A 24,118-nucleotide genomic window follows, 5' to 3' on the forward strand; every position below is an offset into this window, starting at 1 on the left:
CGGCATGAAGCAGGGGTGCTGAAGGCTCCGAGGTTGGGTCCCAGGAGGCGGTGAAGCCGAGTGGCTTACCCCAGTGAGAGAGTGTGACCCTAAGGGGGCAGACATACTGAAGGGGTCCTCCCAGGGACTGTTCCAGAGCTGTTTGAGAGCGCCAGACCTGTGGATCCGTGACAACTTGTGTGAAAAGTCAGGTGTAAAACTCTACCAAATCAGTATGGCAGTGACACCAGATGTAAGGCAGTGGAGACTCTACTGGCAACAAAGAGGGGAAGTGCACTGGGCCAGATGATGCACTGACTGTTTTGCATTGCTCTGTGATGTACAGCACATTGTGAATCTGGACCACTGTTTCTATGAGGTGATCACTTTTGTTTGTGTTTTTCTTTCTTTTGTTTAGGCTGGTGACAAGCTGAGCAGAGAATAAATTGGGACTCGTCTCCAGCACCTCAGGAGGAGCACAGCTAAATTTATCTACTGCCCCGAATCCTCCAGGGAGAAGGATTTTGCTTCTGCCTGCACTCTGCTGATATTCCATTCCGTGGAGGGGTTTGATGGGTGGAGTAGTTCCTCTCTATCCATCTCTCTCAGTAGTCACTGATGGCTCCCTCTACCCCCAGAGCTTTAAAAGCTAGATAGCTACTCACTGTGAGGGACTGAGGGGGCTGCCCCCTGAAGCCGTAATAAAGTCTTGGTTTCTTTTCATTTGAAAAACCTGAGTTTGTGTCTTTTCTCTGATAGCTACAGGGCTGGAGTCCACACACTGCAGCATGGAATGACACACATCACCATGCAGAGCCCACGTTAATCTGCATTCATTGATAGGGATTAGAAAAATATCTCATCTGCAGTTAGGATAATACAGGGGTCTTTGAGTTCTCATGCATCAGGATATACACTGAAATTCCCCCCCACCCCTTGCTGACCTCCCTCCTGGAATAAAGTGGTATAATATTGTCAAGGCCCTTCTTTTTCAGCTTTGGTTTTGTTTTTTAATATCCTGGGAATGTATTGGTGTTTATTCAAAAATTTTAAAAACATGAGAAAATCAGTAAAAATCAAAAATGAAGGGCAGTGGGTGGGTGGGGGAAGAGTGCTCAATACTCACATGGAGGGGAGGGGTGCGTGGTACTCACAGGATACAGTGGGCAGGGTGTGGGGGAGGGTACTTACCCTGAGGAAGCCTTCCACTCCCTGCAGTGGTCTCAGCTTCTGGGACCCAGCTCCCTACCCCTCTCACTTCCCTACTGTGGAGAGGCAGTTGGGGCTGCGCAAAAGTGCCAGGGTCAGGAGGGGAGCAGGAGGCTGCACCCCCATAAGTACGGATCCCTCTGCTGGACAGAGTCCCCTGCTGACCCCAACCCTTCAGCACAGCCCCGTCTGGTTCCCCTGCACAGGCTCTGTCCAGCAGGGGAAGTGGATGGGGCTCTGTGCCCTGGGCCATGCTGAAAGGCTAGTGTCACAAGAGGAGCTTCTCCAAAGCAATGTCAGGTGCGAAAAAGCCAAACTCGGAGTGAAAATCAGTAAAACTGAAATACTGGTTTTTGAACACCTGGGAATTTCTCAGTGAAAATCAATAAATAGCAAAAATGAAGGGCCTTGAATACTGCATCATTGGGTGCTTTATTATTTATATCTAAGATTAGACTGTTAGCTCTCCTGGGCATGGACCATATCTTTCTATTCGGCAAGGTGCCTTATATAGGTTGGACAAAGTAAAAAATAATAATTATCATTATAATGTGAGGTATTGCAGTTTCCTTTGAAGCTTTCAGCATTGATCCTATCAGGGACAGGATACCGGACAAGATGGTCATTGTATGCCTAGATGGCATTCTCCCAGGGCTTTGCAGTTGGGGAAGCTATACAAAGACCAAGACCCTCAAAGGTCTTTAGGCACCTACTTTCACTTACCTACTGAAAAACTATGGAAAATGTCCTACTTGAAGACTATGCTTTTTTTTCTTCTCTTCTGCTTTGTTCGATATGAGCAAAGGAATGGATGGGCTCAGGTGGATCAGGGTAGGAACATCTTGGGCCCAGTTCTCCTTTGCACCAGATATGAGCTGAGCATAGGGAACAAGGGGAAGGGGGCAAAGATGGCTTTACACCACTTCTGTGCCTTTTGTATTTTAGGCCAGACCCAGCCATGGATGGCATAAAGGCAGGCACAGAAACTAGCCTGCGGATGCCAGGACCAAGGGGTAAAAGTAAATCAGAGAGCTGGATTAGTAAAAAGGGACAAGCTGGGAGGCAACTGAAGTAGGTACAGTAACTCCTCACTTAAAGTCGTCCCGGTTAACATTGTTTCATTGCTGATCAATTAGGGAACATGCTCGTTTAAAGTTGCACAATGCTCCCTTACAACGTTGTTTGGCAGCCGCCTGCTTTGTTCGCTGCTTGCAGAAAGAGCAGCCCATTGGAGCTAGCTTGTGAGGGCTTGGAACCAGGGTGGACCGGCAGCCCCCCTATCAGCTCCCCGCTCCCCTAAGTTCCCTGTGCTGCATCCACCCAGCCGGGTATCAATTGCTGGCAGTTCAGCTATCCCTTCCCCCACTGCTGTGTGCTGCTCCTGCCCTCTGCCTTGGAGCTGCCCCTGGGAGCCTCCTGCTTGCTGTGCAAGGGTGGGGGGGAGGGAAGAGGGGTGCTAATGTCAGGGTGTCCCCCTCCCCCTGCCCCCCACTCCTTTACTCCATCCACAGAGCGGGAGGGTCGCTCAGGACCTGGCAGCAGCTGCTGTCTCAACTTGCTGATCTACTTTAAAAGGCACTGGGCCATGGGTGACTGTGTACAGGCTAACAGTCACTGTTTAGTAACCCCTCTTACATGTGCGGTTTTGTCATCGTCCACCAAGTAGCTCATGAACATGTTTGGCTACATTCAGTGTTTTGGATTGTTACTATGGGGTAAATCTCTGCCTTTCTCTAGGGAGCCAACTGGGACAGGGTACTCCACCTCCAACGCTAGCGAGCGGGGATGGGGCCCTGTACTAGGAACCCCATAGCTATTCCTCAAAACCTCATGGTGTGTACAAGCCAAGAGGTGGAGAGGAAGGGCAACTAACCAAGGAGGGAGTGGGGACGGAAATGCACCTGTACCATGGCCTCTGGGTGCCATGAAACACACATGGAACTTGGAGTGACACTGTCTGGTGTGTGAATGTGGCATGGGACCCAGAAGTACTTGGGCCAATGCAACTGCACAGGCTACATAGCCCTAAAGTTGCCACAGCATGGGATCTCCAATTATTAGAAATAATTAGGATCTTGGCTTTACCACTCAGCTCTAGCCACACTGTTTCACCCAGCAATATGGTGTGACACTGGGGTCAGTATTGACTTAGAGGGGAGAAAGTCACCTCCTGAGTCACCCACACCCTTTCTTGCAGCCCTGCACCCCTCAGCACCATGCAGGGGCCTTTGGGTCAATGCTGACTTACATGAGAAAGGGCCCCTTACTGAGTCACCCAAACCACTCCCTGTACCAATTGCTTTCTCCTTGAAAGTCTTCCACCTAAGTACTGACCCTTCCTAGCACAAGAAACCTGACACAATCTTAGCACAAGTCAGTTAGCCTGAAGACAGGGGAAGAGAGACAAGAAGATGTGTGGTGGGGAGCAGCAGAGAGCTGTGAGGATGTGGTGAAGGCAGAGAGCATAGAGGATGTGGGGAGGAGGTGTTCATATTGTGTCAATGCAGAATTGAAAAGGCAGCAGAAGTTTCAATAACAAGGCCCTGGGGGGTTGGTCTCTGCATGTGGTTAAACGCTCGGAGTCACAAGTGATTGGTGAGTCACCATTCCATTCCACCTGTGAGCCAACGTAGGTCTCATTCTCAAAACCACATGCAACACTGAGATGACAATGATACAAAGCATTTCCAAGAGGTCACAGAGCAGGTGGTACTGTTCTGCGGGCCACACTTCCGAGCATTGTTCTGTCTGTGGTTTACAGATAATAAACAGGGTGTCATGTGACCCAGCATCGCTCTCACCCTGGTCATGCAAAACCCTGCAATCTATATACCGGCATACATCACAAACCCCACCCCCTACAGGTGCTATTATTTGGCCTCCTTGCTGCCATTCTCAGCACAGAAGCTGTGGAGTAAATGGGTCATGGAGACTTAACACCCCTTTCACTCATGGAGGTCACTGGAAGTCAGGGATGGGACATGCTGACAGAGCAGTGTGTGAAGAAGCCTGCACCAACCACTGCCCATGCTGTCCCTGTTGGGTGGACTTCAGGCTCCAAAGAATGTCAGTCCAGCATCTTTTCCCAGCATCAAATTCACTGTAGCCTTAAAAGCAATCAGTGGACTCACTAAACCACTTCAATCATCATCTGTGACTGGAAAGAAGGAGGTGATGTTTTGTTCCTAGTTAACTAGGGAATAAACTCACAGTTCTGCTATGCCTGGCACTGCTCTGAATTGAGGTGAGGGGTCATAAAAAGTCCTAGAAATTGGGGTAACTGACCCTTCTGAGAAAGGCTGGAAGGAAATGAAAAGGGAAGCTGGATCTGGAAGAACTGGCTAAGAAAACAGAAGATATTATAACCCTTGAAGAGATAAGTTTCAAGGTAACAGATTATGGCTGCCACTGAGGAAAGTTCAAAAAGTAAGGACCAAATACATGCCCCCAAACTCACACCACAAAATAGCAGAGAAGCATCAAGAGGCCCAGTTCATTCCTATGCAGTACCACCTTAATACTATACCAGCATAAATGAACTGCCACACTGCTGGATCTGGCCCTGCACAGAATTCCCCTGATGTATGTGTCATGCCAGGGACATTCTTGAGCACCACAGGAGCAGGTCTGGAGCACTGTGAACTCTGGCTATTCCCAGCTGCTGCAATGGCCCCTTAGAGGCTGTGTATGCATTGGGCACAAGTTAGCACAACCCTTGGGATACTGAAGCAGGCCTTGCCCAGTCTAGAATATGTAAGGTCCAGAGGTGACATAAAGCGTCCTTTGATTCCCTTCCCAAAACCAAACTCAGTCTGGCGCAAGGATGAACTGGGCCAAAGATGTCAATTTTTGTTGGTTTAGGTAACCTATGTGTAGACTCAGTGTTCCAGTAGATGGCAGCAAAAAGTATAAGTCAGTGCACATAGGAAACCCTATTTGCAAAGCCTTTATTTGCACAGTTGCGATGATGTGACTCAGAAACAATGTTAAGATGAGTGTTAGGATATAGACATTCAGGCCTGTCTGCAAAGGCCTATACTTTAAGAATTTAGGTGTATTCTTATCATAGGCGCCAACTTTCTCCAGCGCCGGTGGATGCTCGCGACCTCCCACCCCTGGACCCGCCCTGACTCCACCCTTTCCCTGCCCCTGCCCCCGCCCCCATTCCAACTCCTTCCCCAAAGTCCCCGCCCCAACTCCGCCCCCTCCTGGCCCCTATAGGATCCCTTCCCCAAATCCCCGCCCCAACCCCGCCTCTTCCCCTAGCGTGCCGCATTCCCCCTCCTCCCCCTCTCTCCCTGCCCCACGAAACAGCTGTTTTGCGGCGCAAGCACTGGGAGGGAGGGGGGAGAAGCAGGACGCGGCAGTGCGCTCGCGGAGGAGGTGGAGACGGAGGTGAGCTGGAGCAGGGGGGCGGGGTGGGGCCACGGGGAGCTGCCGGTGGGTGCTCAGCACCCACTAATTTTTCTCCATGGGTGCTCCAGCCCCGGAGCACCCACGGAGTCAGCGCCTATGATTCTTATCACTTAGCTAGTCATAGAGGTATAAAAGAAAGAATCAAAATCACTGTCTGCCAGTGTAAGGGCCTTCTCTCACTGTGACAGTCTGAGGCCCTGTTCTTAGGCTAAGGCCTTTGGCTAAGCAGCAGAGGCCAGCCATAAACTGGGAAGCGAATGGTCACATCCTCACCAGTCACACTGAAATAAGGTGCTATTGGGATTTTAGGAATACAATCCTATCCTGATAATGCCTATCACCTCCAGAGAAAGGGAAGAGCCTAGAAGATTTAAAGAAAACTTAGTTTGATAGCGTCCTGTCTGGCAAGAACTCACTTATCAATAGCTGGGATGTGAAATCCTCATTTTGTTGTTGTTCTATCACTGTAGTCCCCATTTCCCTATTGTTTGTCTGTATTATCTCTGTCTGGTTCTGTGATTGTTTCTGTCTGCTGTATAATTCATTTTGCTGGGTGTAAACTAATTAAGGTGGTGGGATATAATTGGTTAAATAATCATGTTACAATATGTTAGGATTGGTTAGTTAAATTTCAGTAAAATGATTGGTTACGGTATAGCTAAGCAGAACTCAAGTTTTACTATACAGTCTGCAGTCAATCAGGAAGTGTGTGTGGGGGGGGGAACAGGGAATGGGGGTGTGGGAATTGGAATTATGCTTTGCTAAGGGAGGGAATGGGAACAGGGAATGGGAACAGGAACACAGGCACACAGGCAAGGCTCTGTGGTGTCAGAGCTGGGAAGGGGGACACTGATGAAGGAAACTGGAATCATTGCTTGCTGGAAGTTCACCCCAATAAACATCAAATTGTTTGCACCTTTGGACTTTGGGTATTGTTGCTCTCTGTTCATGTGAGAAGGACTAGGGAAGTAAGTGGGTGAAGGAATAAGCCCAGGGTCGCCTAGGGCAGTAGCATTTGGGGGGCGGCATTTTGGGTCCTTCGGCGGCGACCGCGGTGGCCGGATCTTCGGCCGCCCTGGTCGTCGTCGGCATTTAGGTGGAGGGAGCTGGGGCAGGGGGGCGCGGGGAGGGCCACCTGCAGCAAGTAAGGGGGGGGCTGCACGCAGGGGAACCCCCGCCCCAGCTCACCTCTGCTCCGCCTCCTCCCCTGAGCACGCCGCCCCGCTCTGCTTCTCTCCCTCCCAGGCTTGCAGCGCAAAACAGCTGATTGGCGCCGCCAGCCTGGGAGGCAGGAGAAGTGGAGCGGTGATGGCGTGTTCGGGGAGGAGGCGGAGCAGAGGTGAGCTGGGGCGGGGAGCTGCCACATGGCTCCCCAGGCCGGGGGGAGCTGCCACGGGGGGAGACGCCTCAGGGCGGAGGAGGGGAGCTGCCACGGGGGGGGCGCCTTAGGGCGGAGGGGGGGCAGAGAGCTGCCACAGGGCTCGGGGAGGGGGGGACGCAAGGTGGAAGTTTCGCCTAGGGCGCGAAACATCCTTGCACCCACCCTGAATAAGCCCCCTAACAATGAGATCAGGATTTTTTTGGAGTTCTGATTAAATAAGTGCCATTCCTGTTATGACCCGATCAAACCACCAATACCTCTCATTCCTGCCCTGCACACCCCTGCTATTCCAGTCCTGGGCTCCCCACACAGCTCTGCTGATTCCCTCGATCGTGATTCTTTTTTTTTTTTTGCTGTTCCTGTATCAGGCTTCTCCAGGGTAGAATTTGATAATCATAATGAACAGGTGGGTTTTTTTTCACCTATGGCTGGGATTCACAGATGTAATTTCACTCTGAGGGACATTGTTTACCTAGTCCTGTGGAGGGGAAAGATGCCTAGCTCTCATTAGACCATTCTATACTACGGTCTTCTTTTTATATTGTTCAATTCCACCTTGGCTTTTGTACCCCTCCCCTCATGCAGGAGAAAAGTTATGACCTGGTACAAGATGGGTGAGCATTTTCCAGATCACTCTGATGTCACTTCCTGCCTCTACTCTACAAGTAGCACATTTCTCTGGTGATTCAAGTTAAGTACTGTATGCAAAGAGAAGTATGTCTCAGCTTTACGCACTTCTTCTGTGGCTCCTCATCGCTCCTTGTAAGTGTTTATAGAGACTTATTCAAAGAGAGAACAAAGAAAGGAGAGCAAGAGAGAGGGGAGGTGGAAGAAATTAAGGGACAGTACTAGATAGATAGATAGATTAAGCAAACACGCGAGAAAACAATGACAGACTGAGAGAATAAGAGAGCCGGCAGGCAGGCAGACACAGGACATCAAGGACATGGGTCTCCCGATGAAGTTGATATTCTCTTGTGTCTTTAATCTCTCCCCTGCCCTTGTTCTCGTGCTGTCTGATTGCAGAGGGTAGTATGGGCACTTTGTACAGATCCCTAACCCTTTGCTCTTGCTATCTCTCTGTCAGTTCTCTGTGAAGAGAGGGACCAGGTGGTACTGTCCCAGGTACCCAGGTGGGTGACACAGAAGACTGAGACCATGGCCAAACTGCACTGCTACCAGAACAACACAGATCATGGCTGGATGTACTGGTACCGACAGCCAGTAGCACAGTGGGGGCTGGACCTCATAGGAGTGCTAATTAAAGGAACCCCAGAACCCACTTTTGAGGAGCATTTCAGGGACAACAGATTCAGTATGGTACGTGACAATGACAGACACTGCACACTGCAGATAGATCTGCTGAAGACCAGGGACTCAGCCCTGTATTTTTGTGCCACCAGTCACACACTGTTGCAAAATCTTGAAGCTGCCAGACAAAAACTGGACTTGGGTCTCAAAATATACTACCTTGGGTGGCTGTGATCTGTTCAGAACTCATGCACTAAGCAGGACTAGCCCTGATCAGCATATGAATGGGAGCCTTCCAAGCAAATCCAAGGCAATGCAGGGAGTGGTGTCAGTGACTTCTTCCCCTTTAGTCAGTACGGCTCCCAATGCCCCAGTGTGATGCTAAGGGGTGCTCTGCTGCTGGAAGTGCCATTATTTGGAAGCAATATAAGAGCTAAAGCCCAGGGCCAGTCATGATGCTTAAAGATCCCAAAGCAATTTTTGCAAGAGTTAAGGTTTTATGGTTAACTGTTTCCTGAAAAAATTCCAGCAGGGGCACTATATTCCTCTCACCTCAGATTTCCCTTGCAGCATCAGGGGATATGGCATTAACTCCTTTCTCTCTGTACTAATGTTGTGCAGTGTCCTTCCAAGTGAATGGCCCTGTGTATAGTCTGTAAAGCACTTTGTGAATCTCTGGGTTCAAAGACACTGTAGGAATGCTGGTCCCTCAGTCATGTGGGCCCAGATCCTCAAAGGTATTTAGATTTGAGGAGCTAGGTCATGGTTCTTATATAAATGGATGGAGGAACCACATGAGTAAAAGAGACAGGCTTCTTGGATTAAATGAGCCAGGATAGGAAACCATGCCCTGCACGCACGCACACACACACACACACACACGCGTGTACACACACACACAGTTGTTAAACCTCTACATAGGCTCGGTCGGTGGCTTTTTATTTCTTCTGATCTGGTTCGCCCCATCCCTGACTTATTCCATTAAACTAAGTGCTGAGAGTCTGAGTTCATGCTCAAAGAATAACAAAGCCATAGTGTCTTCCCAGTATTCTCACCTGATCTCATGGATCATGTATGAATAATCTCCTGTTCTGCTGGGATTGAGTGTGTCAGTCCATGGGCTTCTGGGTGGGAATGCATGCATCTGTGTCTGTGCTGAATTTCTAGAGCTAATCAAAACCCAGGAAACATTTTTATTCAAAGCTTTGTCAGATAAAATTCCCTATGAATATTTTCTGACCAGCTCAGCTAAGTTCTCTATGGGTGCGAGTCTGACTAGGTATGTGCATGTTTGTTTGTGACTTTACATGTGCATCAATACATATGATTCTATGGGGGGGCATTCATGTGACACTCCATACCTGCCTCTGAATGTGTGTGACAGCACATATCCTTCTGTAGTGTATTTGTGCCTTTGCTATTCTCTGCATGTTCTTGGGTGTGTGTCTGCACATGCTTCTGTGTGTATATGCCTGTGTAACCACTCAGTATTATGTGTCATTTGTATCATGTGCTTGTATTCATGTCTCTATGTGTATCTGAGAGACCAGGTGGGTGAGGTGATATCTTTTATTGGACCAACTTTTTTGGGTGAGAGAGACAAGTTTTCCAGCTACACAAAGCTCGTCTTCGGATCTGGGAAAGTTACTTAGTGTGTCATAGCTACATGTAATTTCCTGGGACGGACATGACTACAACAACACTGCCTACAATCTATATGTATCTGCACAGCTGTCTGTACATGAGTCTCTAGGCTGGGTACCTTTGTGTGGTTTCCCACCTGTCACAGCTCCCCTCTCCCTCTCGTAAGCTATAAGTACCAGTTTGGCTTAGTGAGGGGTAGTAGGGAGGGAGCAGAGAGAGCATAACAAGTTCCTGCTTAGAGAAACCCAGGAACCCCTCTATCCGGCCAGGTGTCTGTTTGGTACGATCACCCCCAGCAACACCATCTGTTTCCCCTGGTTTATTCAGTATAAGCACAAACCCTGCCATTTCCCCAGGCCCTGCCTCTGCTGGGTGTCTCTGGGGCGGGGCTGAGGGAGGAGATGTTTTTGTATGAGGTTGAACGGTTGTGGGGACAGCAGGGCCACGGTGATACATTCCCTAGGGAGGCCTTTACAAAAACCTCCCTCACGTAGTGGATAGGATGTAAGGGCCCCTGGGGTATGTGCACTTCTTGACACCCAGGGCTCCACTGGGAGCTAACTGCACATTTTCAAGGTTTTGTTCATCCCAACCCTGAAGAGTTCCTGGGCCAGATACACAAAGGATGACTCCTAACCAAGACCACACAGCAGACCCCGGTGGGAGGAGATTCCCTTTGGCTCACCCAATAGCTCTTCTATCTATGGGACCCCCCAGGACAGGACAGTCTGCACCAGATGGGCATCCTCTGTGGAGGAATAAAATGTGGGCGGTTGCCTTTGAAAGTCAAGCCACATGGCAGCCACGTTCCTCCACATGCCACCTTTCTGCACCTTCCATTGGTGTCTCAAAGTGTCTTTCCCAGAGGGGCCAGTGTCACCGGAATCCCACCCCAACATGGCTGGGGAAAACCGTGGTTGATTTCGCCAGGCCTAGCAACACTGTGTTCTGGCAGCACCGTGTACTTTGGAGAGGGGACCAGACTCACTGTCTTAGGTAAGTGACTTCTAGGAATTAGGGATCTAAAAAAGCCTATCACCTCCCATCTTCTCCATCCTCCCATCCCCAACTCTCCCAGGTGAGAGTATACCCTACAGGAGATTCTCCAGGATGCTGTCCAGACCAGTTTTCAATGTCTCACATGAGGGGCTTCCACCACTTCCCTGTGGGAGACCGTCCCACAGCTTATCCATCTTATCACTAGACAATATTTCGTAACACAGCCAGCCATACTTTGGCCAGGGGGGCAGGCTGACAGTGTTGGGTAAGTTTCCTCTGGGCCATTCTGTCTATTATCCCAAACAGGGTCTGTTTCCTCTCCTCCCTGGGTGTTACAAGCTGATTATCACAGTTCACCCTCCCCACCTTTGCTCTGGGGAGCGGTGTATTTTGAGATGGTCTTTGTAGCGCTGTGATTCATCTCCAGCACAGTTTGGTTCCGGGACACGAGTGACTGTATTAGGTAAGGAAAGAAGCTCAGGCATTAAATAATTGGTGACAATGAAATACCTTTTTCAAGAGTAAATGAAAAAGTCATGTGTGCAAATTTGTCCAGAATAGGGTCTGAAGGAACAGGTTGCAGCATGGGATGGGTGAAATCCAGAAGAAGATTCCCCTCCCTTCCCCATGCACACCCTTTGACTGCAGGAAAGGGTCACTGCTTTTAAAATTACATGAGAACAGGAGTCTCAACCTGGACTCGGTTGGGGGATGGGGTTGAGATTGTGGAGAGAGAGAGAGAAAGAGAGAGAGGGAGAGAAAGAGAGAGAGAGAGAGAGAGAGAGATTTATTCCAAGTGAACACAGGGGTTTTTCATCATATCTGTCCTCCATAAAAACATCATTTTCTAACACTGTACTCAGTGCTTGGAGGTTTTTGGGGGGGCAGGGAGCGGAAGACACATTATCTTATATAAGATTACCTAAATCTGTTGTGTCTCTTTAGATAATCCACACCCTCTCCCCCAACTGGTAACTTCCCTGAGGCTGCCTTATTCCCATAGCTGAAGGCAGGTGATTCCTGTACCCCTTCATAGCACTGTGTAAACACACCACAGTACTTTGGCGAGGGTACCAGGCTGACAGTGTTGGGTAAGTTTCTTCGTGGACATTCTGTCTATTATCCCAAGCAAAGTCTATTAGTGAAGGGATGTCTGACACGAGCAACAGACAGCAGTAAGGGGTTGATTTACTAGACAGGAATAAATTAATGTAATTGCTTGGATAAAGGTGACTAACGGTAGGTATGAGAACCATTTGCAAGGGTGCAAAGAGGGAAAGGAGGCCCCATTTCCAGGATCATTTAAAGTGAGTACTGGGAGAAAGCCCTAGAGACTGCACTGCAGGGGGTAATCCTGCCCTGGCTATGGGATTGGGGAAGGAAGGTAAATCTTTGCTATCTCTAACTTCTATGATGTGACTCAAACACCCAAATTCCCAGAGGCTTGCAAATAGGCATCAGGCTGACATTTCACCAGGTAAATTCAGGATTCAAGGAAGGGTAAAAGGAGCAGAGAACAGGGTCCACCTGAGAAATGGCAGCCCCTTGGGGGGCAGTGGTGTTTCTAGACTGTGGGGTGTTTCTAGGCTGTGGGTCTATCACTGTGTAACTACGCTGAAGCTTACTTCGGCGAGGGCACCAGGCTCACAGTGCTAGGTAAGTGAAATCCAAGCAGATTAAAAGTCACTGCTGTAAAGGCACTGGCAAATTTTGGAAGGGATCAGGTTGGGGAGAGTCAGGGGTGTCCTGGAATATCTCCTCTAGTGCCTGTATAGCCTGAAAAGGCTCAGTGTTAGGAGGCAGGTGGGCAAAGAGTCCATGGGAAGATCTATAGAAGGATTTTTTTTCTCTCAAAGCTTGTTACTTTCTTTGTCTTCCCAAAGCACTTTAAGTGCAGCATATTGTGCAAACAAATGTAGCTGATGTTCTGAGCTCAACTATCACTGGTATGTAGCCTCTGGCATTACAATGTGTTTTAGCTGAAAGCGAAGAAATGTTGTCTGGACAGCAACTCTTTCCAATAAGTGCCCTGTGGTTCTCAAATCTCCACCTGGAACAGCCCATGAGGGTTGAGCAGAAGGGAGCTCAGTTTAATGTCTCCTCCAAAGCAGTTTAATGTGCCTTCCAATGGGGCATCATCCCCTCTTCCCCATAGCACTGACACTATGCCAGCACTGGGTGCTCCAATTAGAGGTTAGAAGGAAGCCTGGTTTAATGTCTCCTTCACCTTAACAGAAATTTCAGGGTAATAATCACTGCCATTTGGGCTACTGCCTGGAGGTTTTAGCAGTAAGCAAATAGGCTGTGTAAACACACAGCCGGTATATTTTGGAGCGGGGACCAGGCTCACAGTTCTAGGTAAGAAAATGCATCTTCCAAAGTATCTCTGAACCAAGCTTAGCAAAATCGACAGTTCTTGTCTGAGGGAATTTGTCCCCATATAACTATTTCTTTTTTGGTTAGACACATTGCAAGGAAAGTGGGCGTTTTCCCATTTAACCCCGATAAGATTGGTGTCTAATATGTAACCATGAGAAAGGTGGACATTCTACCTTATCGTTTCAATTTTACCTTAGTAGCTAACTTTTCCCACAGTTGCACTGGTTTCAGTGGGTGGCAGGATAAAAAGTGGTCCTTGGTCATTTAAGTAAACAAAGAAATGGAGAGAAAAAGAAAAATACACAGAAGAACCCAGACAGGGACAGAGGCAAAGAGACATGTGGAGTCAGAGAATGTGAATGTGGAAGCCATTCGGAGAAGGGATGAGAATTCGCCAAAACATCTCGCTACTTGAACTAAAAATAATAACGCTGGAGATAATATAGAAAGCAAGGCAATAAGCCTTCATGCCACGATTTGAGTGTTTCAAGAGAGAGACTGAGGGAGCTCAGTGTATGTAACCCAGGGGAGAGCTGGCTCAAGGTGATGGTGGGACTTGATCAGAGTCTGTAGATCCCTCCAAAGGAACAGAGAATTATCTACATAAATGGAAACAGAAAGAACAGGAAGCAGCTGCATGAAGCAAAGGTTGGAAAGGTTTAGGGCAAGCTATTAACAGATATTTCTGTGCTAGTGTTACATAGCATGGGGGACAATTACCTGCTGGCACAAGCCAGTGAGCAGCTTATGCCATGAGAACACAAAATGTACAGGTTCCCCCCATACTCCTGTGACTAGTGTTTACTAGCCTCCAGCAACTGCTGGGGGAGAGGAGATCAAGGCTCCCTTGGGCTTTACATTTTGGCTGCCTCTGCCTTTGAAGACGTTCACTTTGATTATAACAGTTTCACGCTGTGTTCTTACAATTCCCCGCTGAACTTCGGCCAAGGGACCCAAGTGACTGTCTTAGGTAAGTGGAGGCAGCCAGCAAAATTGCGGGGATCTAACAATTGTCTGCCACTGGCCCTGGGAGAGGCTTCTGTGGTGACACATTGTCATCTTCCACACAGATAGACAGAGACCAGTATTTACCAGTCAGTGATGCTCAGACCCTACTGAGAATGCCATGCATGGTATAGACCCCCTCTCTACAGCTCCGCTGAGACCCTATCTCGAAAACTGCATTCAGTTCTGGGTCCCTCAATGCCAGAAAGATATTGACAGAGCAGAAGGGGGCTGAAGGATGAGAAACAATTAAAAGAAAATATGTTTCACTTGACTAAATGCCAGCTAAGCATTCTACATGCATGGGAAGGGTAAGCAGGGGGAGGAATTATTTAGGGTGCTCCAAGAGGGTAAGTATAGCATCAACAGGATAAAACTGAGGAAAAGGGGGGAATGCCAGGCTGCAAAGGGGTGAGTATGTCTTAACAGGCAGATCAGAAGATCTGTTAGGCTGTGCAATGGCAGGGTATGGGATGGGGAGTGGCCCAAGGGAAGTGGGAATTGCTTAAGACAATGAAGGCTAGGATTGCATAAAGCACTATACAAACAGGGTACAAGTAACTCACACTGGGAGTAACTCCCACTCCTTATGCAAGGAGAAGCCCTCCTGTGTGGGCTTGGAGGAGTGGGTGGAAAGAAGGTGGAAGGCTGGAAAGGATTAAAGCTGGATGGAATGTGACCTGATTCTAGGACCACAATGCTGTGTTCAGCACTCCCAAACAGGCAGATTCCCTCATCACCCAGAGGCCAAGAATTGCTCTCCTGGGGAAGGACAGATGGGAGATTTCAGGGTCTTTGGCTGACAGTGAAGAGGAGGAAGAGAACTTCTCCTTCACTGCAGCCCACCGCCTCCTTCCCTCCTCTCCCCTCTCCAGCGAGAACTTTGCTGATAGGGGTGTCAGGCTGTGTTCTGCAAATATACTGTACTTCGGAGAGGGAACACGGCTCACAGTTCTGGGTAAGAGATACCAGCAATAGTGTCTGGGACAGAGCTAGCAGGTCATAGGCTGGTAAATACAGCAAGAAAAAGGTTTGGGGAGAGACACTGAGAGAGACAGAGGGAGAGGAAGGGAGTTGATGACTGGGGAAGAGAACAAACTAATCAGCCCCATTACTGATATTAAACCTGTCCTGGGCATAGACAACTGCAGTATTAACTTTGCCAACATTTTCTTGCCATGCTAATAAAATTATTGACAAGAAAGAAAGAAAGAAAGAAAGAAAGAAAGAAAGAAAGAAAGAAAGACTGTATATGGTTCTAATCTCATGTGGTTAATGGCTGGAGCATCTCCTTCAAGTCCGGAATGGGAGGAGATCTCAAATCTAATCAGAGAAAGAAGGGAGAGCACATGGGCCCCCAGAGTGATACTCAATATCTAGATTGCAATATATATCTGATGGAAACGCCTGGAAGCCCTGCTCAGTGCCCACTTAGGGTGCTAGCTGGACTCTCTTAGAAATGAAGCCCATGCAGTGCCAGCAGCCCACAATTATACTACACCTATTCAGAGGTGGTGCCTCTGCCCCCTCCCCCATCCCGATCCAGTATAAGTCCTGGGATGACTCTGTCTTCCTATTGCAATGTCTAAGGTAGCATCTGTCCCTGAAAAGGTGGTGAGGGGAAGAAGATTGAGGTCAGGGTACAGAGATTCATTAGCAATAGGACTATCCTGCAGCAGCTGGGAGAATCATAGAATCATAGAACAAACAGAGAGATTGGATGGGGATGTAAAGGAGGGGGAAGGTGGGAGAAGGAACTTGGAGGATAAACGTTGACCCTGGGAGTGTGTGGTGACGCTGAGGCTGAGGTGCAGAAGCAGGGGATGAGGTGCTTTACTGTGGAAAGGGAAATGAGGGGACTTTTGAAATATGAGGTCTGATCCAAATCATCATTGGGGAGCACATACAGGATATTAGTCTTCTAAATGCTGCTGAGACAGCACAGCTAGATGGCTAGATGCACATACTTTCTCCTGAGCATGCCTTTGGCTATGATTCTGGAAGAGTCCAGCATTTTAAGGGTTAACAATGGCATCTCATGGGGAGCACTTCAGGACTGGGTAGTGAGTAGTTTTGATGTTGCAATGTGAAGCTGTGGTCCACAGACATCCAGTATTTTGGAGCCGGAACTCGACTGACAGTTCTGGGTGAGTGAACATGATGACAAAATAACATAACATATACCCCACGCTGGGAGAGGACTGGGTTTGGGAGTGTGAAAGGGGCAGGATTCTTGAAGCATGAATTGGTAAAACTGAATGAAGAAGGAAGCCTTTGGGGTGGATAGCAGCATGTAGAATATTCTCCGCAAGTGTCATTGCTTGAGTTATTTAAAACTAGGGCAGGACAAAGCCCAGGAGAGTAGACTATAGAGAACAATTCTGCACTGGCTAGGAGAAAATAGACTAAATACAATCTAACGGCACTTTATGGAGATGGCAGTATCCCCTATCCCCACCAAAGCAACCCTGTTCTGCCCAGTCCCTAAGGAGTGTAGAGTGGTTTTGGTGGGGTTTGGATGGAGAGGAGGATTGGGAGGGATGGTTTTGGTGCAGCTCCAAGAGGCTGTGAACTGGAGCAAACACACAGTATTTTGGAGCAGGGACACAGCTGACAGTTCTGGGTGAGTAGAAAGAGAGAAACAAACAAAGAAAGAAAGAAAATAGCAGGCAAAGAGACTAGAATAAAAAACAGTTTTTAGAACCATTTCTGGTGGCAGCCAAATTGATGAACTTGTCTCTAATGGGGTTAATCTAGAGAAAAGAGGGACAGAGAAACAGACAGACAGAGATTAAAACAGGAGAGTGAGGGATGAAGCAGAGAAACATCAAATAATGAAAAGCAGGTAAGTAGAAACGAGTCTCTGTTCCAGGGCATTTGTAGCATGGGGGGGAAATGCTGTGCTCTGGTTCTGGCTCAGTGCAATATTTTGGAGACGGAACCCGACTCACAGTTCTAGGTAAGAAAAATAAATAGTTTTATCATCTCATGATCTTTCTCTAGCAGCCCAGTGGGATCTGTACATTTCCTAAGAAACCCATAGCCAATAAAAGGCATTTTCATTTTGGGAAGATCTGAAAAAGGAAGGCGTAAAACACTTGGGTGAAATCGCGGCTCCCTTGGCGTCAATGGCAAACTCCCACTGACTTTAATAAGGCCAGCATTTCACCCCCAGAGTTTTTTTTCTTGCTGGTTTGTGATTGCACCAATCTATATCAGAAAAGATAATTCTGTGCCTAACATTATGTGATCTGCCTGGGACATGTCTGGAGAGCATATTTAAGGAGAGTGTGCTGGATTTGTAATAAAAAGGTGACGAAAAAAAGGAATAAAAAAGGAAACAGACAAAGAAGACACACAAGAGCGAAAGGCAGGGAAGGATGAAATACTAAGGAGGAAGATGATTGGTTTTAAGTGTAGTCCATGAGGCAATAACTAGGAATAAAGGGGCTGGAACTGAATTAAAGAGAAATCCTTCACATAGGGTATCGGGAATCATTTCTAGTGTGTGTGGGGAGAGATCTTGAAATAGTCTCCAAAGGGAAATGGTCGAAGCCCCTTGAGAGTGTACTGTAAGGCAGTGGTTCGCAACAAGGGGTACACATACCCCTGGGGGTACGCAGAGGTCTTCCAGGGGGTATGTCAACTCACCTAGATATTTGCCTAGTTTTACAACAGGCTACATGAAAAGCTCTAGCAAAGTCAGTACAAGCTAAAATTTCATACAGACAATGACTTGTTCATACTGTTTCTCAAACTGGAGCTCATGATTTAGTTTATAATTATATGGTAAAAATGAGAAAGTGAGCAATTTTTCAGTACTAGTGTGCTGTGACACTTTTGTATTTTTATGTCTGATTTTGTAAACAAGTAGTTTTTAAGTGAGGTGAAACTTGGAGGTATGCAAGACAAACAACCTCCTGAAAGGGGTATAATAGTCTGGAAAGGTTGAGAGTCACTGCTGTAAGGAATAGCCTTGCTCTGCTTGAGAAGAGGGGGTACAGTAGGCGTAATGAAACAAGTCTTTTCCCCATGTCTAAGGGCTGAGATTCTGCTCACTCAGACACACTTATTTGCAGACACAACTTAACAGACTTTCACCATGAGGAAATGTTGTTGAGTGGTCAGCCTTATTTTTTCTGTTCACAATTCTTATCCATGTACTCCTGGTTCTGCAATAGATTAGAACAGCCCATACAATCCCTCTGTAATGCTGGTAGAAGAGACACGGGGAGGTTGGATGAATAGAAGCACTAGTTAAAAATAGGAATTCTTTTATCAGAAAATTTTTGAAGAAAACGATAACACATTATTTCAGTCAACATTTCTACAGAATGTTTCCAATTTTTTGATAAAACAATTAGAAACAAAAAAAATTCAACCATCTGTAATTAATAGCTTGGTTTTTAGACTATATTCATACAGGTCCACAGATAACGTGTTAATTTAATCATATATACTAGGAATGTGGTAAGAAAACTCTTCATAATAATATTTAGTATTTTGCATCCATAGATTTCAAAGCACTTCACTAGGCTGGGTGGACATTACAAGTTTTACAGCTTGGGAAATTGAGGCACAGATCAGTTAAGTGACTTGCCCAAGGTCACATAACAAGTGTGGCCTAGTTGGGAACAGAACCCAAACCTCTTTATTCATGGCCCAATTTTCAAAAGAGCTCTCCACCCAACATGCTGAGCCTTTGAAAATCTGTCCTCCTAGTTTGCTGCATATATGTGAGTTGAGCTCTTTTGAAAATCTGGCCCACAGAGTCTGGTGCTCTGTTCATTGAAACCCACTGCCCCCTCTGTCCAATAAGGCACTGTCTATACATCATTCCCTTGAAGAAATAATATCTGTGGAGGAAGAATGGGGATCTCTTTCAGAAGATGGCAGGACAAAGATGGAAAACCTAGCATCCAGGAAGGAAAATCTAGTATTAAACAATAGGAAAAAATTATTATGAGCCAGAGGAAGTGGGCCATGGAATTGACTCCCCTTGTGGAATGGGTGTAGTATCCCCTCTGCCACTGCAAAGTCAAGAGCAGAATAAAGAAAACTGTAGTGGAAGCGATGGAGCTGATGAGTCCTGTGAAAGTGGGAAGTACATCAATAGCAGAGGTCCTCCCTATGTGCCTTTCATGGTCATATAGGTTTGTATTCACATGTGTTCATTTTGTCTCTATAGAGAGACACCACAGGCCTACCCCTGCAGTCCCTATTCAGGCTAAACTTCCATTGACTTCAATGAGAGTTCAGCCTGTGTGAGGAGTGTGTAGAGTCAAGCCCTTGAACTGTAAGTTGCTACTTTGCTCAGTTTTACTACTGCCCTGTGTCTCTGTGCTCTGGATATGAACAGTATTTTGGCACAGGAACCAAACTGACTGTCCTGGGTAAGGAAGGGTTTGTTTGTTTGTTTGTTTGTTTGTTTGTTTGTTTGTTTGTTTGTTTGTTTGTTTGTTTGTTTGTTTGCTAAATAACAAAACATTCACAGTCTTGGGCTTCTGTCTCAAGCTTCTCTTTGGATATTTGTGGGCTGGATTTTTTCTTTCTTTTGTCCTTTTTAAAATTGCGGGAGAGAAAGCAAGGAGAGCTTGCTGAGAGATTGGAAAGTTTGGGTTAGCAAAAGGAGGGTGCAGTCTTCAGCATCTTTTTCTGAGGTGAAACAGAGCACCCCAATGCAGTAAGGAATTACAGAGCAACAGGGCTCAATCAATGACGAGATATAGAGACTTTACATTTGCTCTGTAGCTGTTTTTTTTAAATATTGGGGCCAGATTCTGCAGCCAACACTTCTTATTGTCTTCAGTGGAAGTGGTACATATACAGTGGTTACTGATTGAGACTCGAGTACAGTATAATAAAAAAATATAATTTTCTCTTTTGATTTAAAATGATGGGCCTTCTGTGTAGAGTTCTAAAGAGGGCATTGAATCTGCCTCTAGAAGCATCTCCCTCCTCACACAACACATTCAGAGTCAGATACATGGATCCAGGAGGGGTTGTTGGCACAAGGCAGGACAAGGTTTGTGCAGGGCTCTCTGTGTCATCTTGATTTCTGTTCCAGAGGATGTGTCCAACATCAATGCCCCCAAAGTGGCCATCTTTCCCCCATCGAAGCAGGAGATCAAAGAGAAGAGGAAGGCCACCCTGGTGTGCCTGGTCACAGGTTTCTACCCTGACCACATCAAGCTGGTTTGGTGGGTGAACGGTGTTGAGAGGAAAGAGGGGGTGAGGACGGATGAATCTCTTATGGACAAAACCAAAAAAAAATACTCGTTGACCAGCCGCCTGAGGATCTCACGCCAGGAATGGTCCAACCCCAAGAACGTATTCCAGTGCCGTGTTGAATTCTACGGGATTGAGAAACAAACATATGATGAAGTCATCAGTGGTGTAGCTGGTGAGTACTGAGCACAAAAGCCCTAGTGTGCTGGGATCTGGCCTCTTCAGCATTCCCACCTGTAGGGTTAGGAGTTGGAATGGAAGGCAGGGCTCCTGCCCAGCACACTATGTCATCACCACTTAAATCACTGCTGTCCCAAGAGAGAGTCCAAGAGTGGGAATTGTCACCGCAGAGTTCTGCAAAGCAGAGCAATTTGCTAAACCCTGGGGCACCAGGACCACTGTATGCCACACTCCAGCCTCTGCCAGCCCTTGGGATCTGAGACCGGGACTGGAATCCAAATCAGCTCTCCTACCAGCTAGTGAATAGACACATAATTCTCCCTTCCACCCTTCCCCCACCCAATTAATTGTGGGAAACTGGGAGTTCCTTGTAAAAGGCACATATAGCTGGGCTCAGATACTAACTTCTGCTTGTTTCTCCTTTCAGATTGCAGTGTCTCAGAAGGTCAGTTAAAGCCCCTTCTCCCTCTGTATGGTATGCATGTGCACATGAATGTTCAGGTGTGCATGCACGTATGTATACATTGATTTACTGCTGTGGATGTTTGTGCATGTGGGCATATGTATTCATGCTGTCATACACAGGTGTGCATGTGCTTATGTGCATATTTGTATGTGTGGGTGCATATGTGTGTACATGTTTCTTGGTTCACAGAGATGTGGGTGTGCACGTGTGAGTATGTGCATAGGAACATACACTGGGACTCACACCCCTCCACTCACAAAAAGTTCTGTGGGACCTGTACTAACCACCAGTGGCCAGGACCTCAGCTTTAGATCTCATCCTAAAGATATAACCTTCAGCAGCACAGAGCCCCTAAGACCACACTGGATCAGTAGGTTCAGTACTGACTCAGAAGGGACAGCACCCCCTATTGAGTCACCTACCCCACTCTCTGCAGCACAGCACCCCCTAGCACCACACTGATGTATTGGGATCAATGTTAGCTTTGGGGGAAGGCTGCCATCTTCTGAGTCACCACCACTTCTTCAAACTTAGGTTTTCCTTAGCAGTCTTCAAACCAATTGCTGGCCAGGGCTGACAATCTTTAGCTTTGGATCCAGCCCTCCTTGATGGTACAGCCATAGGCAGCCAAATGGGCAGTCGGTGCAATGCTTATCTGTAAAATCCACTATTTTCTGCTAATCTATAGGATTAAAAGAACCCCCCTGGGCTAGGTAAATTCTCCAAAGAAATCTTTCACTTCTCTGTTGGTTTTGATGTATTATTTCCCCCCTTGCTTTTCAGAGTCGTATCTGAGAAGTGCCATGGCAGGCAAGAGTGTGTACGTTCTGCTCATTTTCAAGAGTGCCTTGTATGGGGTCTTTGTGATGGGGCTAATGCTAAGGAACAAGGTGAGAGGAGGTTTCTTATTCTATGCACTCTGGACCAGGTCCATTCTAACTAGAATAGAGGTGGTGGGTGGGGAGGGGAATAGTTTGGACAAAATGAGAACAGCCATGAACCTCTGCGCCTCCCCCCACCCCCCAATGAAATCTGCACGACTTTTAAGATGCAAAACAGTTTAGTGAAGTGTTTCTGCGCCCCCCTTCCCCCATGTCTCTGCATCTCCTGGTTTGTAAGAGAGTGAGCTAGAGTGATGGAGAGAGTGCAAGTGTTGAGAGAGAGAAAGGGGGAGAGAGAATGCAAGAGAGAGACAGGAGAAGGAAGAGGAAGAGTGAAATGTGACATAGACAAAAGATGGGGAATGAGAGAAAATTGAGAGAAGAGGAAGAGAGAGTGAAACAACCGAGAAAAAATGAGAGAACAGAGAGAGAATCAGAAAACATGTGAGGGAAAGAGAAAGAAAATGAGAGAGAGAATAAAAAACTAAAGAGAGAGTGAGTTAAGAAAGCTTGTTTATCTAGTGGTGTGCTTGCAGTCATCCATTCTTTCTCATTTTTAACAGTGCTTATCGGAAATATCTTGAGGCCATCTGAGCTGACTCTTTCTTTTCCAATCACACATGAGGCCTTCAGCATAGTCAAGCAGAAACCACAGTTTCTGTTGTGCAGAAACTTTCATAGCCTTAGTGACTGAATGGGAAAATCCAGTGTAAGGTTTCACCCATCGGATATGCCCCTGACCATTACTTAACAGGAAGCACCAACAATAAAATAGCAGTGAATCCCCTCCAGCTATAGCACTGGCTGGTGGCAGTGGGAATCTGAGAAATTACAGATAAAAAGACACATTTGGTCACAATTTGTCCATTTTCTTCCCCCACACCAGTCAATAGAGGGTTGTTTCCTGAGGTCTAGTCCCCAGGGTCAATTTGTGTCTATCCTTGAGGTGTACACCATTCAAACACAGTGACCCTGATTTTTCTGTTACTAAGGGTTTGTCTACACTTAAAACGCTACAGCACTTCAGTGAAGACACTACCTATGCTGGTGAGAGTGGTTCTCCTGTCGGAGGATGTAATCCACCTCCCCGAGAGGTGGTAGCTACGTCAATGGGAAAATTCTCCTGTTGATCTAGTGCTATCTGTACCAGGGGTTAGGTCAGTTTAACTCTGTCACTCAGGGGTGTGGATTTTTCACATCCCTGAGCAACATAGTTATACTGACCTAATTTTCTAGTGTAGACCAGCCCTTACACCAGTATTATGTTGGTGTGATCCCATTAATGTAAATGGAGTTATTCCTGATTTACACCAGCATCAGTGAAAGGAGAACCAGCTGATCTATCTATCTACTAAAATATTAATCTAATTTAATCAACCTTCTGTCAATTAGGTACCCAGTACATATTTAGTTCCTTTAATGTCTCCTCATAAATTAATCTATCTAGATCCTTAATCTATGAACCAGAATGGAGATGGGGATGGCTGTGCATGAACAAGCTGCACTATGGAAAACTTGACTGTTTGCTCCTCCCCCTGGTGTTTCAATCACAGGATGATCATTGCTTGGTTCTCAGTGGTTAGTGGTGGCCCATGACTAATCTCCAGTTCTATTCCCTTCCCTCCCACAGCAAGTGCAGTAGAAGAAGCTGACCCAAGGTGGATGACACAACTTCCTGGAGAAAGAAGGAGCTGCAGCTGCATTCGTTTTACAAGTCCTGATTTTTTTCAGAAACCAGCACAGCACTTAGGCTTTTGTTACAATAAATGTACAAAGACAGCAATTTGGGGTTGTCTGGCTGTATTTGCTTGTTTGAAACAGCAGCTTTTAATAAACATTTATGGAATCCTTAATGAGGTTTTCTGCATTTTTTTTTGTCAGCTGCTAAAATATGAAACAAAAATGCCTGTAACATTCACAGAACTTAGAGAACATAGTGTATTAGACTGGCTTTGTTTGTGAATACATGAGCAAATGATGTCAGGCCACAGAAAGGATAAGGGACCTAACGCTACTGCCAGCTAAGTGGGGGAGTGGGGTTGGGTTGTCGCTCTTAGTGTAAATGGAAGAGGCCTGTGTTTCTTGAGCTGAAGGGCTAGA

General features: G+C 46.9%; 1 protein-coding gene across 1 annotated transcript in view; it reads left to right on the forward strand.

Annotated features, from left to right (window-relative positions):
- The window catches only part of LOC112108610, a 75,043-nt gene extending 51,245 nt beyond the window's left edge, over positions 1 to 23,798 (forward strand). The window contains exons 16-19 of the mRNA XM_026660231.1: positions 20,177 to 20,666; positions 21,099 to 21,116; positions 21,921 to 22,027; positions 23,649 to 23,798. Of these exons, the coding sequence (XP_026516016.1) occupies positions 20,177 to 20,666; positions 21,099 to 21,116; positions 21,921 to 22,027; positions 23,649 to 23,660 (627 nt within the window). The 3' untranslated portion in view covers positions 23,661 to 23,798. The remainder of the gene's footprint in view (positions 1 to 20,176; positions 20,667 to 21,098; positions 21,117 to 21,920; positions 22,028 to 23,648) is intronic.
- Positions 23,799 to 24,118: the final 320 nt, after the last annotated feature.

The sequence above is a fragment of the Terrapene carolina genome, unplaced genomic scaffold (genome assembly GCF_002925995.2).
Source record: "Terrapene carolina triunguis isolate 2854851 unplaced genomic scaffold, T_m_triunguis-2.0 Scaffold740, whole genome shotgun sequence".
Taxonomy (NCBI): Eukaryota; Metazoa; Chordata; order Testudines; family Emydidae; genus Terrapene; species Terrapene triunguis.